At 42.4% G+C, this 13,176-nt stretch overlaps 2 protein-coding genes across 2 annotated transcripts in view; one reads left to right on the plus strand and one right to left on the minus strand.

The window, feature by feature from the left end:
• Positions 1 to 13,176, minus strand: part of MCPH1 (microcephalin 1) — a 99,364-nt gene that overhangs the window by 19,924 nt on the left and 66,264 nt on the right. The window lies entirely within an intron of this gene.
• ANGPT2 (angiopoietin 2) overlaps positions 10,305 to 13,176 on the plus strand; it is a 44,851-nt gene continuing 41,979 nt past the window's right edge. Inside the window, exon 1 of the mRNA XM_035109952.3 lies at positions 10,305 to 11,159. Coding sequence (XP_034965843.3) covers positions 10,869 to 11,159 — 291 coding nt within the window. The 5' untranslated portion in view covers positions 10,305 to 10,868. The remainder of the gene's footprint in view (positions 11,160 to 13,176) is intronic.

The raw sequence follows: 13,176 nt of genomic DNA on the forward strand, positions 1-13,176 counted from the left end.
TTTTTAAAAAAATACAAATAACCTGCATCCAAACAACCGCAAGAAGCTTAATGCTACAAAACTTATTTCTCCCCATGTTTTAAATTGCAATCCCATACACATTTACCTTGCAGTAACCCCCATGTAACACAGTGTGCCTTACTTCCAACTAGACATTCATAAAGTTGTGCCACTAAATCTAAATGGCTAAAATATATGTGGACAATAAACATTGATTAATTAACAGCCAGTTAATTAACAGCATTTGGAACAGGGATTATTTTTCCAGCCCAGTATATTTATTGATGTTTTTACTGATCTTCTTGTAATTCTGTACATTGTATTCCGCACTGCTGCGTTTTTATGGAAGTGTGATCTAGGAATATTTAAAGAAATCAATACTAATATGGAGAATTCAGAGGTGTGCAGGAGATTAAAGAAAACAGGGGAAGTCTACAACAAGGCAAACCTCCTGTTTCTCTAGCAACTGACTAACTGTTCTGAGATTTCCTTATGAGGCGAAGGGACTGAAACTAGCAGGGGTTAAAGGTCAGGTGCACCACTTGGAAATATCCAGAATCAGTGAGTCCTTTTAGGTGGAGAAAGTATTTTGGGTGGGAAAGTCCATGGGACTTATTTAGCAAGATAATGTTGGAGACATTCAAGGATGAGACCGATTTGCTTTAACCTATCTGAACAAATGCTGTAGTTTAGAAGGACGGAGCAGTAAACCTCAGGATTACAACATTTTAACTCTCTTGCGTAGATGGAAACAGACCCTAGTAAAGCCATGCAAAAGTGAAACTAGAATCAACCGAATATTAATAATTCCTGACTACCCAAAACCAGAGCACAATGCAAGAAGTCAGGACCATCAAATTCTGCAAATTTTATTAATTATATACCGTAACTTTTTTTAAAAAAATAAGAAACAGCTGAGAAACATAATGATAAAATTCAATGGTTATTAAAAGATAGAAGGGAGTAGAACATTAACAGCCTTACACAGGTAAACCACATTTTCAGTTGCCCTGAAATAAGATAAAATATAATAAAACAGCTTATGTACCAAGTGATAAATTACAAGGAATGCTCTTAGAAGAGAGAGTAACAACAGCCTATTGCTGATAAGCAAAACTTTCAGTTCCCCAAACATGTTTCAACCAGACAATCTTCTTCAGTGCCACATACTGTACTGAAAAGCAACTCAACTGCCTCAGAGTATTTGTGTATAATGATGTATCTTGTTAAAGTTGCGGTTTTTTGATGTGAAATAGAAACAAGCAATTGCTTTGGTCTTGTCACACTTGTGGGAAAATGAGGTGCAAAGGGATATACCGTGTTTCTCCGAAAATAAGACATCGTCTTATATTTAATTTTCCTCAAAAAACGCACGGTGGCTTATTTTCAGGGGATGTCTTATTTTTTAATTACATGTCCAGCCTAGCCTCTTCCTTGGCGCCCTCCAGAACTGCGCCTATCACTATGTCTTATTTTCGGGGTATGGCTTATATTGCTCAAATGCTTAGAAATCCTGCTACGGCTTATTTTAAGGGTATGTCTTATTTTAGGAGAAACAGGGTACAGCTAAAGCAGAGTGAGATGGGAAAGAGACAGGGCAGAAATGGAGAACCTGTGGCCTTCCAGATGTTGGCTGGCCAGCTGGGGCTGATGGGAGCTGAAGTCCACAAACATCTGGATTCTGCATCCCTGCTATAACAATACTGTAATGCTAATGCAGTTGATAGTATATGACAATGCTGCCAGGAACTGCGTGCACTATTTTAACCTCCGTGAAAAAAGTGCAGTGACTTAAACAGATGCCACCTCACCAAGATGTCTCCCCGAGTTCTTACATCCCTTCTCTTTTGAAGAGTGGGGCTTTGTGTATACACTGCTACTGCTTTGTGCATTCTCTTGGGCATCTTTGTACGTTTCTGTCAAGTAGGTCAAAGGATATTTGAGAACATGGCTCTCTTGGCGCAAGGGCAAAATGCCATCTCATCTGGAGGACAGGAATGATTCAACGTCGACAACAAAAATGGCTTGGTGTTCTGGAGAAAACACAGCACAATTTCTTTTTAATCCACAGTCAACTGACCTAAGCGCTTCTAAAAGGGTTTCAGCTGCTACACCAACTACAGCCACCCTGAACAGCGACAGCTTGGCCACAGTGCCCCAAGCACTGGTAACTTCACACCCAGATTATTGAAATGCTCTGTATGTGGAGCTGCCATTAAGGCTGGTTCAAAACTGCAGCTGGTGTAGAATACAGCAGCTTGGTTGCTCAGTGGATCGACTTACAGTGAGAAGGTAACTCCCGTAATAAAGGTGTTATAAGAATTCCAAGGTCCCAAATATAAAACAAGTGTACATAAATTTACAAGGCAAACACATACGTAAGTATATATACCACGTGTCTAAAATAGTGCAGGAGAACAATCCTGAAGCCATTTTGACTCTGCCAGTGACCTCAAATATTTCTCTGCAAGGAGGAAGGAAATGGGAAAGTCTCTCCATTGTCTTTTGCTTACCTGTCTTAAGGGCATACTTGTGTGGGTGAACAGGGTGAGCCTGTGACCTGGATACAGGAATTAAACTATTTACCATCATAAAAGAATGGCCGGGAGGTCCAGGTAATGCAATCAGTGACCATTATCAGGTATCCTGGCAGACAGGGTTTCTGCTGCAGACCGCCTCTTTCTGTGATGTATGTATGATGTCTTGGGGGTGGTCTCTAGCTACCACCAGGGTGGGCAACTTCAAAGGTCTATATAAAGGTTTGCGCACCATTTTTCAGGGTCCCTCCTGCCTCCTGCCTGTGGCAGTGAGCACCCTGTTGCAACAGTTAATAAAGATCAGGCTGCCCTGCTTCTCAATATTCTCTGGTTGGCCTCTGTTAGTTTCTCCTTACAATAGGGAATCTACTTAAGGACTCTGTACGGGCTCTTGGATTCCCCATAAGGGAAAAGGAGCAGTTTTTCTTACAACAAAGGAACTGCATGGACTGCCAATTTCACACCAAGCCAAGCTGATTTTTGCTAGTTTACAAATCCCTAAACAACTTGGGGCCTGGTTACCTGAGAGGGTGCCTCCTGTCATACAGACCTGCCAGTTCACTGAGAATCTTAGACAAAGCTCTCTCGGTGGATCTTCAACCAAGGATCTATCTGACAACCACCTTGGAAAAGAGCAGCACCTTCCACATGGAACAGTCCTCCATCACATATGGCACGCACCAAGAGTTCTTCCGATACTTTAAATCGCTTTCTTCACAACTGGCACTTACTGACCACTAACACTGGTACCGAGCTTTATTTATTTTTATTTAGAAAAGGATTTATCACACCCCTTTGGAATTTCTGAATATAAAGCAGCATAGAAGTGTTTTAAAGAAACAAATAAATGGGAAGGGTATTGCAACCTAAATTCTACTGGAATGAAAGCTCACTCAAATTCAACGGGACGGATTACAAGGATCTGCATGTAAGTCAGCCTGAAAAGTTTTATACTAGGTACTTCCCAAATGTTTATGCTTTCTGTGTTGGAACCAAAGATCTCACAGAAGTGCCCGTCAGGCAGAGGCTATGCAGCTGGAAGTAAAAAGTTAATAGCAGTGGGATCCAGGCATCTCTTTTAAAAGAGCTAAGTAATATACTGTGTGGGTTTTTAAAAAAGGGGGAAAAAAAGACTGCCTAAGGAAGGGGAAATTAGTGTTTCCCAGGAAAGAAAATGCCTGAAGCACATCTGGCAAACTATATCTTTCACCCCTTTTACAAGGTGAGTTATGTTGAGTGAACACCCTTTAACTTAAAAAAAAAAACGGGAAAGATCTAATTTGTATTTTAAATATACTGAGACAGTATTTGCTATTTTATGTCTAAAAGTGTATAATCAATCAAGAACAAGCAGGAAATCACAGTACAAAAAGAATGACTGTTCCATTTGAAGAACATGCTGAACATGAAAATGACAAGATTATGTCTGAAACACACCCACACACACACACACACGATTAAATATGAAGCCAATTAAAGAACTCAGACTCAAAAGACTTTGTTTTGGTGCTCATCATAGGCTATGAGCCAGGAGAAGAGATGACTGGAGGGCTGGGAAGGACCTACATACGAAAACAAAACAAAAATGGTTTATCGTGTAATTACTTCATTTATATTTCACTCTATCTGTGGTTTCACGGGGACGCGGGTGGTGCTGTGCTCTAAACCACTGAGCCTAGGGCTTGCTGATGGGAAGGTCGGTGGTTCGAATCCCTGCAACAGGGTGAGCTCTCGTTGCTCGGTCCCAGCTCCTGCCAACCTAGCAGTTTGAAAGCACGTCAAAGTGCAAGTAGATAAATGGCGGGAAGGTAAACGGCACTTCCGTGCGCTGCTCTGGTTTCGCCAGAAGTGGCGTGGTCATGCTGATCCACAAGACCTGGAAAAACTGTCTGCAGACAAACGCAGTAAAGTGAGATGAGCGCCACAACCCCAGAGTTGTCCGCGACTGGACTTAACTGTCAGGGGTCCTTTACCTTTTTATCTGTGGCTTAAGAGTAGCTAACAGCAGTGCTCCTACCCCTTGTCCCCCGTCTTAATGTTAATTGTTCCATCCCTGAGAGGTAAACAATCTAAGAAAAGGCTTTGATTTCTCTTACTTTAGTTATTTTAAGATGTTTAAATATCCTGCCTTTCTGCCTAACAGACCTCTGAGGCATCTTCTCCTCCACCCACTGCAAAAAGAGAAGAGAATATACATTTAAAAAGAAGGAGAAGGTAACAGTGACTGGATTCTATCCTGTTTCTCTTTAAATTTTCTGCAGGGACCATGTATAAAAATGTGCCCCCTCTCTAGGATTGGAGAGGAGCACCACAACAACAGTGTACCAAAAGATCTGACAACTAATAGTGACGTTCCGGCGCTTCCACACTGCAATGGAAAATACTGTTCTGTACAATTCAAACAATTCAAATAAAAGACACTCCTAGAATGGCAAAATCTGAGAACATTATTTATTTGGTTAGAAAAGAAGGCAAGGGTGGACCAAATCACTGGGAGAGAGAAAACTTGTGGAAGGGGTAGATTGAATATTCCAGATGTGGAAAGGCACACTCTCAGGGACAACACATTGGTTCAAAAAAGACCCACGGAAGAATTTACAGTATGAAAAATATTGTAGATGTCCAAAAAGAATAGAAAAAAGGAATAGTGGACAAAGGTTTATAGGTAATGTCTGTATAACAATATATGAGAAATGCCAGGATTATTTAGCACCTAGTACATCACCAATTGGGATGCGGGTGGCGCTGTGGGTTAAACCACAGACCCTGGGGCTTGCAGATCAGAAGATCGGCGGTTCGAATCCCCGTGACGGGGTGAGCTCCCGTTGTTCAGTCCCTGCTCCTGCCAACCCAGCAGTTCGAAAGCATGTCAAAGTGCAAGTAGATAAATAGGTACCACTACAGCGGGAAGGTAAATGGCGTTTCCGTGTGCTGCTCTGGTTCGCCAGAAGCAGCTTAGTCATGCTGGCCGCATGACCTGGAAGCTATACGCTGGCTCCCTCGGCCAATAACGCGAGATGAGCGCTGCAACCCCAGAGTCGGTCACAACTGGACCTAATGGTCAGGGGTCCCTTTACCTTTACCTTTCATCACCAATTACATCAGTAATAGAGGATGAAAGGTTCAGTCTTGTTGGACATTTGATTTGGGGGATTAATGGAAAGAGAATGGTATTCACAACCATGAAGTCTGGAAAAGACATGTGGAAAAGCAAAAGAGAAATTGTTAGTAATGCTTCTCATATTTCAGTATGTTGTGTACAAATAAGATCTTTTAAAAACAGATTAGACTGAAGGTAGGAGATCAGAGCGGAGGTGTTTGAAAAGTTGATTAGGAAATGTCTAATAAACCAGATCGGTATTTGGTATTTGGCAAGCCAACATGACAGTGGTGTGGGATTGAGGACTGGAGTGATCATTCTGTGATATTGTGGCAGTGGAAAAAGCTGTACTGTAGCTTTTGAATAAGTGTGTGTGTGTGTGTGTGTGTTTTAAAGAAAAACAGTTCCCAAGACTAGCACAGATCTATCACAAAAGAGCTGCAGAACGAAATCCTAGATGAACTTTCAAATTTTTGATTCAGCACCGGTTCCAACTCCAAAATAGCAACAAATATTTTAGATAAACTTGTGTTAAAATAGCTGAACAATAGCATGGAGGAGTAAAAAGGCAATAGGATTAAGGTAACGACAAATTTTGGTTCTGGATTTCCCTCCATATATAGTGGAGACGTCAGGGGGCAGGATGATACTGGAAGATGGTGTGGTCAGTGGTAAGTGAAATGTTTAAGACAAGATTGATTAGTAAACCATTACTACATCCTTTGAATTGTGTGGAGAAAGGGTATTAAAGAACATTTGGCCACAGGTATTTTAGAAAACATTTTGCGGAGTTAGTATATTGGCATAGCAGAACTTGCTGGGCAGTGGCGGAGCTTCATGCTCTGGCACCGGGGGGCGGAGAGCAGGCGGGGGGGGGGAAACCGTGATGGCACCCCACCAGAATCGCGCTGCTGGGAATGTTCCTCCGCCAGTGTTGCTGGGGCCTTTCCTCTACCAATAATTGCTTTCACAAGTTAACATTTTAACTGTGCTACTCATTAAGCACAGCACTATGTATGGGGTTTATACAGAATAAACAGCAAAGTATCAAGAGAGAGACAGTATTGCAGGTCTGGTTGTGCTTTTGGCCCCAAAGCTCTCCAGTTCTGGCCCAGCCATGCCACAAAATGTGCTACCTATGTAGGTATGCCACAGGTTGGCCACACATGCCCCAGACTCAGTAGATCTTGGGCACTTGCTAAATAAATTGTTCCATTTATCTTTACTTGGACCTACTAAAATGCCACAAAATAGTGGGCAAGCTTAGGAGTTGTCGTCCAGACTGGGTGTTGAGCGAAACTGCAGAGCTGGTGGTAAGGGCATGACGGTTATGCGATTGCTCTGGCATGTACAGAAACCAGAATTATGCCCATGTTATATTAAGATCACTATGTGGGTCTATCAATGGCATACCAGTTTGGGAGCTTAAGTCATATGTGACTCAGAAAATCTAAAATAGCCACACGGCTGAGGGAAGGATCCATCCAAGACCATGGAGAATATGGTCAAGAATCTCCCCATGGGCCTCACTGTTCTTACCCTAATGACATCCTGTGGTAAAAATCGCAGGGTACATTCCTGGACATTATGGGAGATTCCAGCCATTCCCCCCTCCCTCAGGGACCTAATAATGACACTGATGAGAAAGGGGGCATTCTGTGGACACCAGGAGGAGGAGGAGGCCAACGTGTAATTGGGCTGACACATCCACAAAGCATATCCTCCACCACAAACTTCAACACACTTGGCCAAGCAAAACATGACCATGCTCAATAAAGAATGCTCGCCTACTCAAGAGGACCTCTTATTGGGAGAATAATAATTTTAGGATTCCCACAGGATGGGATAATTTTTATAGGGCGTGTTTAGACAAGTTTGCATCCAATACAGAAGAACACATGGGAAGTTACTGCAAACTTCCCTTGGCTTTTCTGTTTTGCCAGCTTGTTGGAATATGTAGATGCCGATGTATCTGCCTTAGAAAGCTGCCTTATGTCAGGTCCAGCCCAGTATTGCCTGATCCGACTTGAAGCAGATCTCAGGCACACCTCTCTCCCATCATTGGCAACAAGCCCCTCTTTTACCTGGCATTTCTGGGGACTGAACCAGGGATCTTGCACAGGGGTCGGCAAAGTTTTTGTGCCTTGGGCCGGTTCACGGTCTTGCAGATGCCACGGTGGGCCGGAGTGTGTGTGCACGCACGCACAAATGCTATTTCCGGCGCTCCTTCCAGCACAGAGGAGGCAGGAGCTTCCTGCAGGCAATGGGAAGCCAGCCAGCGTAGCAGAAGGCAGTCCCCGTTCTGCTCCATGCTGGTTTAGCGCGGCGCACGGGAGCCGACCATAGCTGCCAAGTTTTCCCTTTTCTTGTGAGGAAGCCTATTCAGCATAAGGGAAAATCCCTTAAAAAAAGGGATAACTTGGCAGCTATGGAGCCGACCAAGCAGGTGGCGGGGGTCCCCAAGTGGGCGGCGGGGGTCCATGGGCCAGTTAAACAACCCCCATGGGCTGCTTGTGGCCAATGGGCCTTAGGGTGTCGACCCCTGATCTTGCACATGCAACACCTTTGCTCCTCCATGAAGCTATGGCCCCACCTTCACTTGTTAAAGCAGTATCAGGTCCAAATGGCATGTGATACTTATCGTGCAGTTTGCCCTTGGATGATTGCTTTTTCTTTCACAAATGTTCTCCAGAGAACCCTCTAGAGCAGATTTTTTTGGGGGGAGCATGGGAGGAAAGATGAAGGGAAGCAGAAAATCCCATTGCTCAAGCGGACCTCTGTTGTGCAAGCAGACAGACATCACTGGATGCCCTCTACACTCTTTGCCTGATCTTAATTTTATTTCTTGCACTTCTTTAAATATACCGTAATTATAATTTGTGCGAGATTCTCTTGCACTTGAAGATACTGCTCTGGAAACTTCTAATGAGTACTGGCTAATTCACCCTGACTACCTTAGATAGGAATTCCCAGGCCTGTGCAGTTCTACTCAAAAGTTACTCCCACTGGATTTGATTGGCTTATGTTCAAGCAAGTACACAAATGATGGTTTCTCCTGGTACAGCAGACTTAGGGAGCAACGTAAACCAAAGGTTCACTGGAACAGATCCCTGGCTCAACTGCCAATACCTGGTGCAGCCAGGCTACTCTGGCATAAGTCCCACACCCTGGCTCAGCCAGAGAGATGCCGGTGCAGCTCCCTCCTGGCTCAGCAAGGGCTGAGCCCCCTAAGCTGAGACTGGTGAATTCTATACTGGTGTAAGCCCTGGGGGAGAAAGGGTGCTCTGGAAGATGGGTGGAAGTGGGACTGGGTGGGGGCGGTGGAGGACATATGCTGGACCCTAACTTAATTCAGTTCACTGTTAACTCAGAGGTTACCCAGAGGTCTATGCTTGCAAAAAATGGTGGTGCACACCAACCTCTATTTTAAAGACACCCCCCCGCCCCCCAGTCAGACTTAGGTGAGCTCAGGAGGCAGTAGCCCTGCTTCTGAACAGATAATTTATGCCATTTTAATTTAAGGCAGCAGAAATTCTGCCGGCTTCCTATACTTAGGACACTAATACTGGTATGTGAGTGAAAGTAATTCCTTTCTGATTTTAGTATGCTACACACACACACACAAACCTTTATAAATAACTTACCTATTTTCTCTCAACAGACAGCTGGGAGAAGAAGAAACTCCTATTCCCCAAGGCATACAACCAGGAAAAATGTCAATAAATAATAACATAAAAATACAATCAATTTATTTTTATCAAACAAAATAGTGCTCCTTCCAATTGTCCTGAGACTACACGGAAAGAGGGAAGGGAAACTTAAGAAGGGGGTGGGAACAAGAACAACAAGCCGTGGGGGAGTGGAAAGAAGCATAGCCGGCATGCAGAATATCTGGGTCACCTGAGGATACATTGACAGGTATCTGAAAAACATGGGACTCTGGGACTGAAATGAGATGTAAGCATAGATAGCATGTGCTTCCTAAGCAAACTTCTGGTTTGTAGTTGGAAGTGTGGGGAACATATCATCATTTAGGTAAGGAAGCAGCAAAAAGATAACGGGTTTCATGTACTCCCTTCTCCTACGTGTGCACTCATTTCTTGTTTCACAGAAACCACAGGGTGCCAGGGCGCCTGAATTGGGACAAGCTACAGTGTGCACGAACTACAGTTTGCATCCAAACTGGGAATACACTTGAAATCATGGGTGCTGATTGTAGCTTTTGCAAACCACAGTTTGCTGAATTTGGATGTCACAGCAAACTATGGTTTGCATTCGCCCGAAAAGAAATTAAGAGAATGCGGTGGGAGGTGGGAACATATTAGCACAAAGCCTATTTGTGATGGCTGAACTGAGCCAACACATATTCAATATCTTGCTTCTATGATCCCAAACCAATTTCCAGCATTCTGTATTGCCTAAAAGATAATCCGAGGTTTCTTAATACTCTGGGCTAAATATCCACTCAAGTGTTTCCAACAGTATCAAAGTCTGCTTTTGTTTGGAAATAAGATTTCCATTTGCAGAAAATGCTAAGCAAACCATACCATGTTGACTTTAAGATTAAACTCAAAAGGGACTTTTTGCATCTCCCCAGCAGGAAGCAAAGGAATCCCTGTGACTGTGTTTTTAAATTTTAAAGTATTAAAAGTAAAAGATACAGCCTCAGTTTAAAAAAACAACAACCTCACAACACACAGATTTTCAGAGAGAATGAGACATCCTGGAGACCCTGGATAGGGGAGGTGCTTAGGAAATTCACGAGTCTCCTTTAGCTGATCCATTTTTTGCCCCTGGAGAGGCTTCCTGCAGTTACGCTAAATGCATAAAACAGCATGCTCTGAACAGTCATGCTGCCTCACAACGCAACCCTCACCAGGAAGATAACGGATATACAAGAAAGAGGAATGTTACTAGCTGCACATGTTCGAGTCCTCTTCTCAATCTAGCTGAAGGAAAGGACACTGAATGATTTGGAATAGCAGATGATTATATCCTTTTGAAAAAGAAAAACGCAGAATCTGAAAATGGACCACAGAGCTAGCAGCAGCTGAGACAGATCTGCCTGACAACTTTTTAACCAAGCTTGGGACTCAACAAGAAACTGGGACTCAACCCCCCCTCCCCCTCCAGATTCGCACATGTCAGTGGGGCACTGACTGCTGGAAGACGCTATCTAGATAACCTTCGCTCTTTAACAGCGTTTGATCTTCTGATTTATAAAGGAGAAAATGTGGCGGCATGTTTGCTTTATTTTGAGCTGCAATCTCGTTCTCGTTCCGGGATTCAACTCCTTTAGGAAAAACATAGAGAGCCTGGGCAAAAAGCAGTACCAAGTCCAGCATGGCTTGTGCAGCTACACTTTCCTTTTGCCTGAAACAGAAAATTGCCGCTCTTCTGCTTCTACCTCCTACGTTTCCAATGCAGTGCAGAGGGATGCACCTTTAGATTATGATGATTCTGTACAAAGGCTCCAGCTGCTCGAAAACATCCTGGAAAACAACACACAGTGGCTAATGAAGGTAAAAAAAATTAACAACTGTATTATTTCTATCCTACATGCCGGCTTTTGCAGCAGCAGCAAAATTTGCTGATTTTTTGTTTTTTCCTTTTGACGAGTGAGTACATTGAGTTGTGGAAAATTTCATTCACTTGCTCTTGACAAACAACTTTGTCAAAAGCATTAGTACGACTGCATGCTATTTACAGCCATGCGAAAAATCCAGCGTGAGGAATTTTGTTTCCTGAACTAGAGCAACTGGCTAACTGATTTTATTTGTTCTAAAATGTTGCACCATGCTTTTCAGGGAGGGGGAAAAAAGGCTTTCAAACCTGTATGCTATGAACAGCTAGAAACAGCTTCTTTGTTTCTATCCATATTATGTTTTCAGAAAGCATGCGGTGGGTGCAAGCTCACATGCACGCAACTGTCAGATAGGCAGGGTTTCATTACTTCCAGTTAAATTTGCTTAGCATTGCAGGCCATAGTTAGCATTATTAAGGTCTGATTCACACCGTGAAAAATTAGCAGGAAGCCCAATTATACACTGTGTGTACCCATAGCATAGCGTATAATGTGCAAGGGGGTGGGTGGGGGTCATTCTTGTGTAGAGGCTGTGAAGAATCAAAGTTAATTGTGGCTTCCTACAGTGTGCGCATATGATTTAAAATGAGATATGCTTGAGTCCCAAAGATTTGAATGGGACTTCGGCAACAGTATTCTTGAACAACAGCTCTGTGGACTGGTACATAATGTATCTGTGAATATTACTGTATTTTGATCATTTTGAATGTCTTAAGTTTTGATATAGGGATTCAATTTTGTGTGTGAAATAACGTTACTTTGGGTGGCGTCCGGATAACTATTGTTTTGTTCTAAAAGTCTCTGTGTAATTCCTGCACCACTAAACTATGATGGATTAATATGTGATAACCGTAATTGGTTAGTTACAAACAAACGGACTTGAGAACAAGCATCCTGCATGGAAAAAGCTAACAAAATCACTTTCTAGAGTATCAAACAGTTTAGCTAGACTGTGTGACAGTTCAATCTATTCATGTTTACTCTGAAGTTGAAGTTTACTTCAAAGTAAGTGTGCAAAGGATGGCATTATATACAAACTGAATAGAAAGTGCAGCTTAACTGCATGATATCCTTGCAAAGTCACATGATACAAGACATGTCTTCTGAGGATGAAATACATGTGCTGAAAACCTAAGCTTGCTGATTCAGAGGTAGGTCCCATTAAGTTCAATTAGATTAATTCTCTAGGGTTCTTGCTAATGACTGAAGCTTTAAAGGATCTCATTTAATATCTCAGTATATTCATTGCAGAGAAAGCTGCAAATACTTAGAATACACCTCACTAACACAGCATCACAAAAAATTAAAATCAATATAGGCCCTGTTTGAAGCTTTTAATCAAACATGTATTATGAGCTGTTATTGCAGACTAATGTGTCCCACACCTTCCTATGATAAGAAGCAGAAAAGATTATAAAGTAACACTGAACAGTTATGTGAGACAATTTAAAACTGCATTTAATAATCTAAAATATGCTTTGGGGAAGCTTGTTTAAATAGCTGTGTATCTAGCAGAACGATGCTAGGTATGTCCTTTCAAAAGTATGTCTGTCCTATTGAGTTAAATGAGACCGACAGATGGGCTACAATCTTATGCAGACTGTCCCATTGAACATCATGAGTGTTACTTCTGAGTAGGCATTGGTAAGATTGAACTTCAAGTTGCAAAATGTTTAACATAAATGTCATGCCACCGTTCATATAGACAGGTAGGTAGGTAGATAGACGGATAGAAAAAGGGTTTCAGAACCCAAGTTTATGTCCATTGTTTTTATATTTACACACACTGAATTACAAAAACGTTTACATTCTACACCCCCACCCTTTTACTTTAAGTAAAAAACTAAAATAACTATGAGAGTCAGGATCAATTGCAAGACTGCCACAGCACATTTCTCAGGTCAGCAATTTTATTTATTGCCTTTTCCTATAAATCTCTCGGAATTTCTTTATGA

Source organism: Zootoca vivipara, chromosome 3 (assembly GCF_965207765.1).
Source record: "Zootoca vivipara chromosome 3, rZooViv2.hap1.1, whole genome shotgun sequence".
NCBI lineage: Eukaryota > Metazoa > Chordata > Lepidosauria > Squamata > Lacertidae > Zootoca > Zootoca vivipara.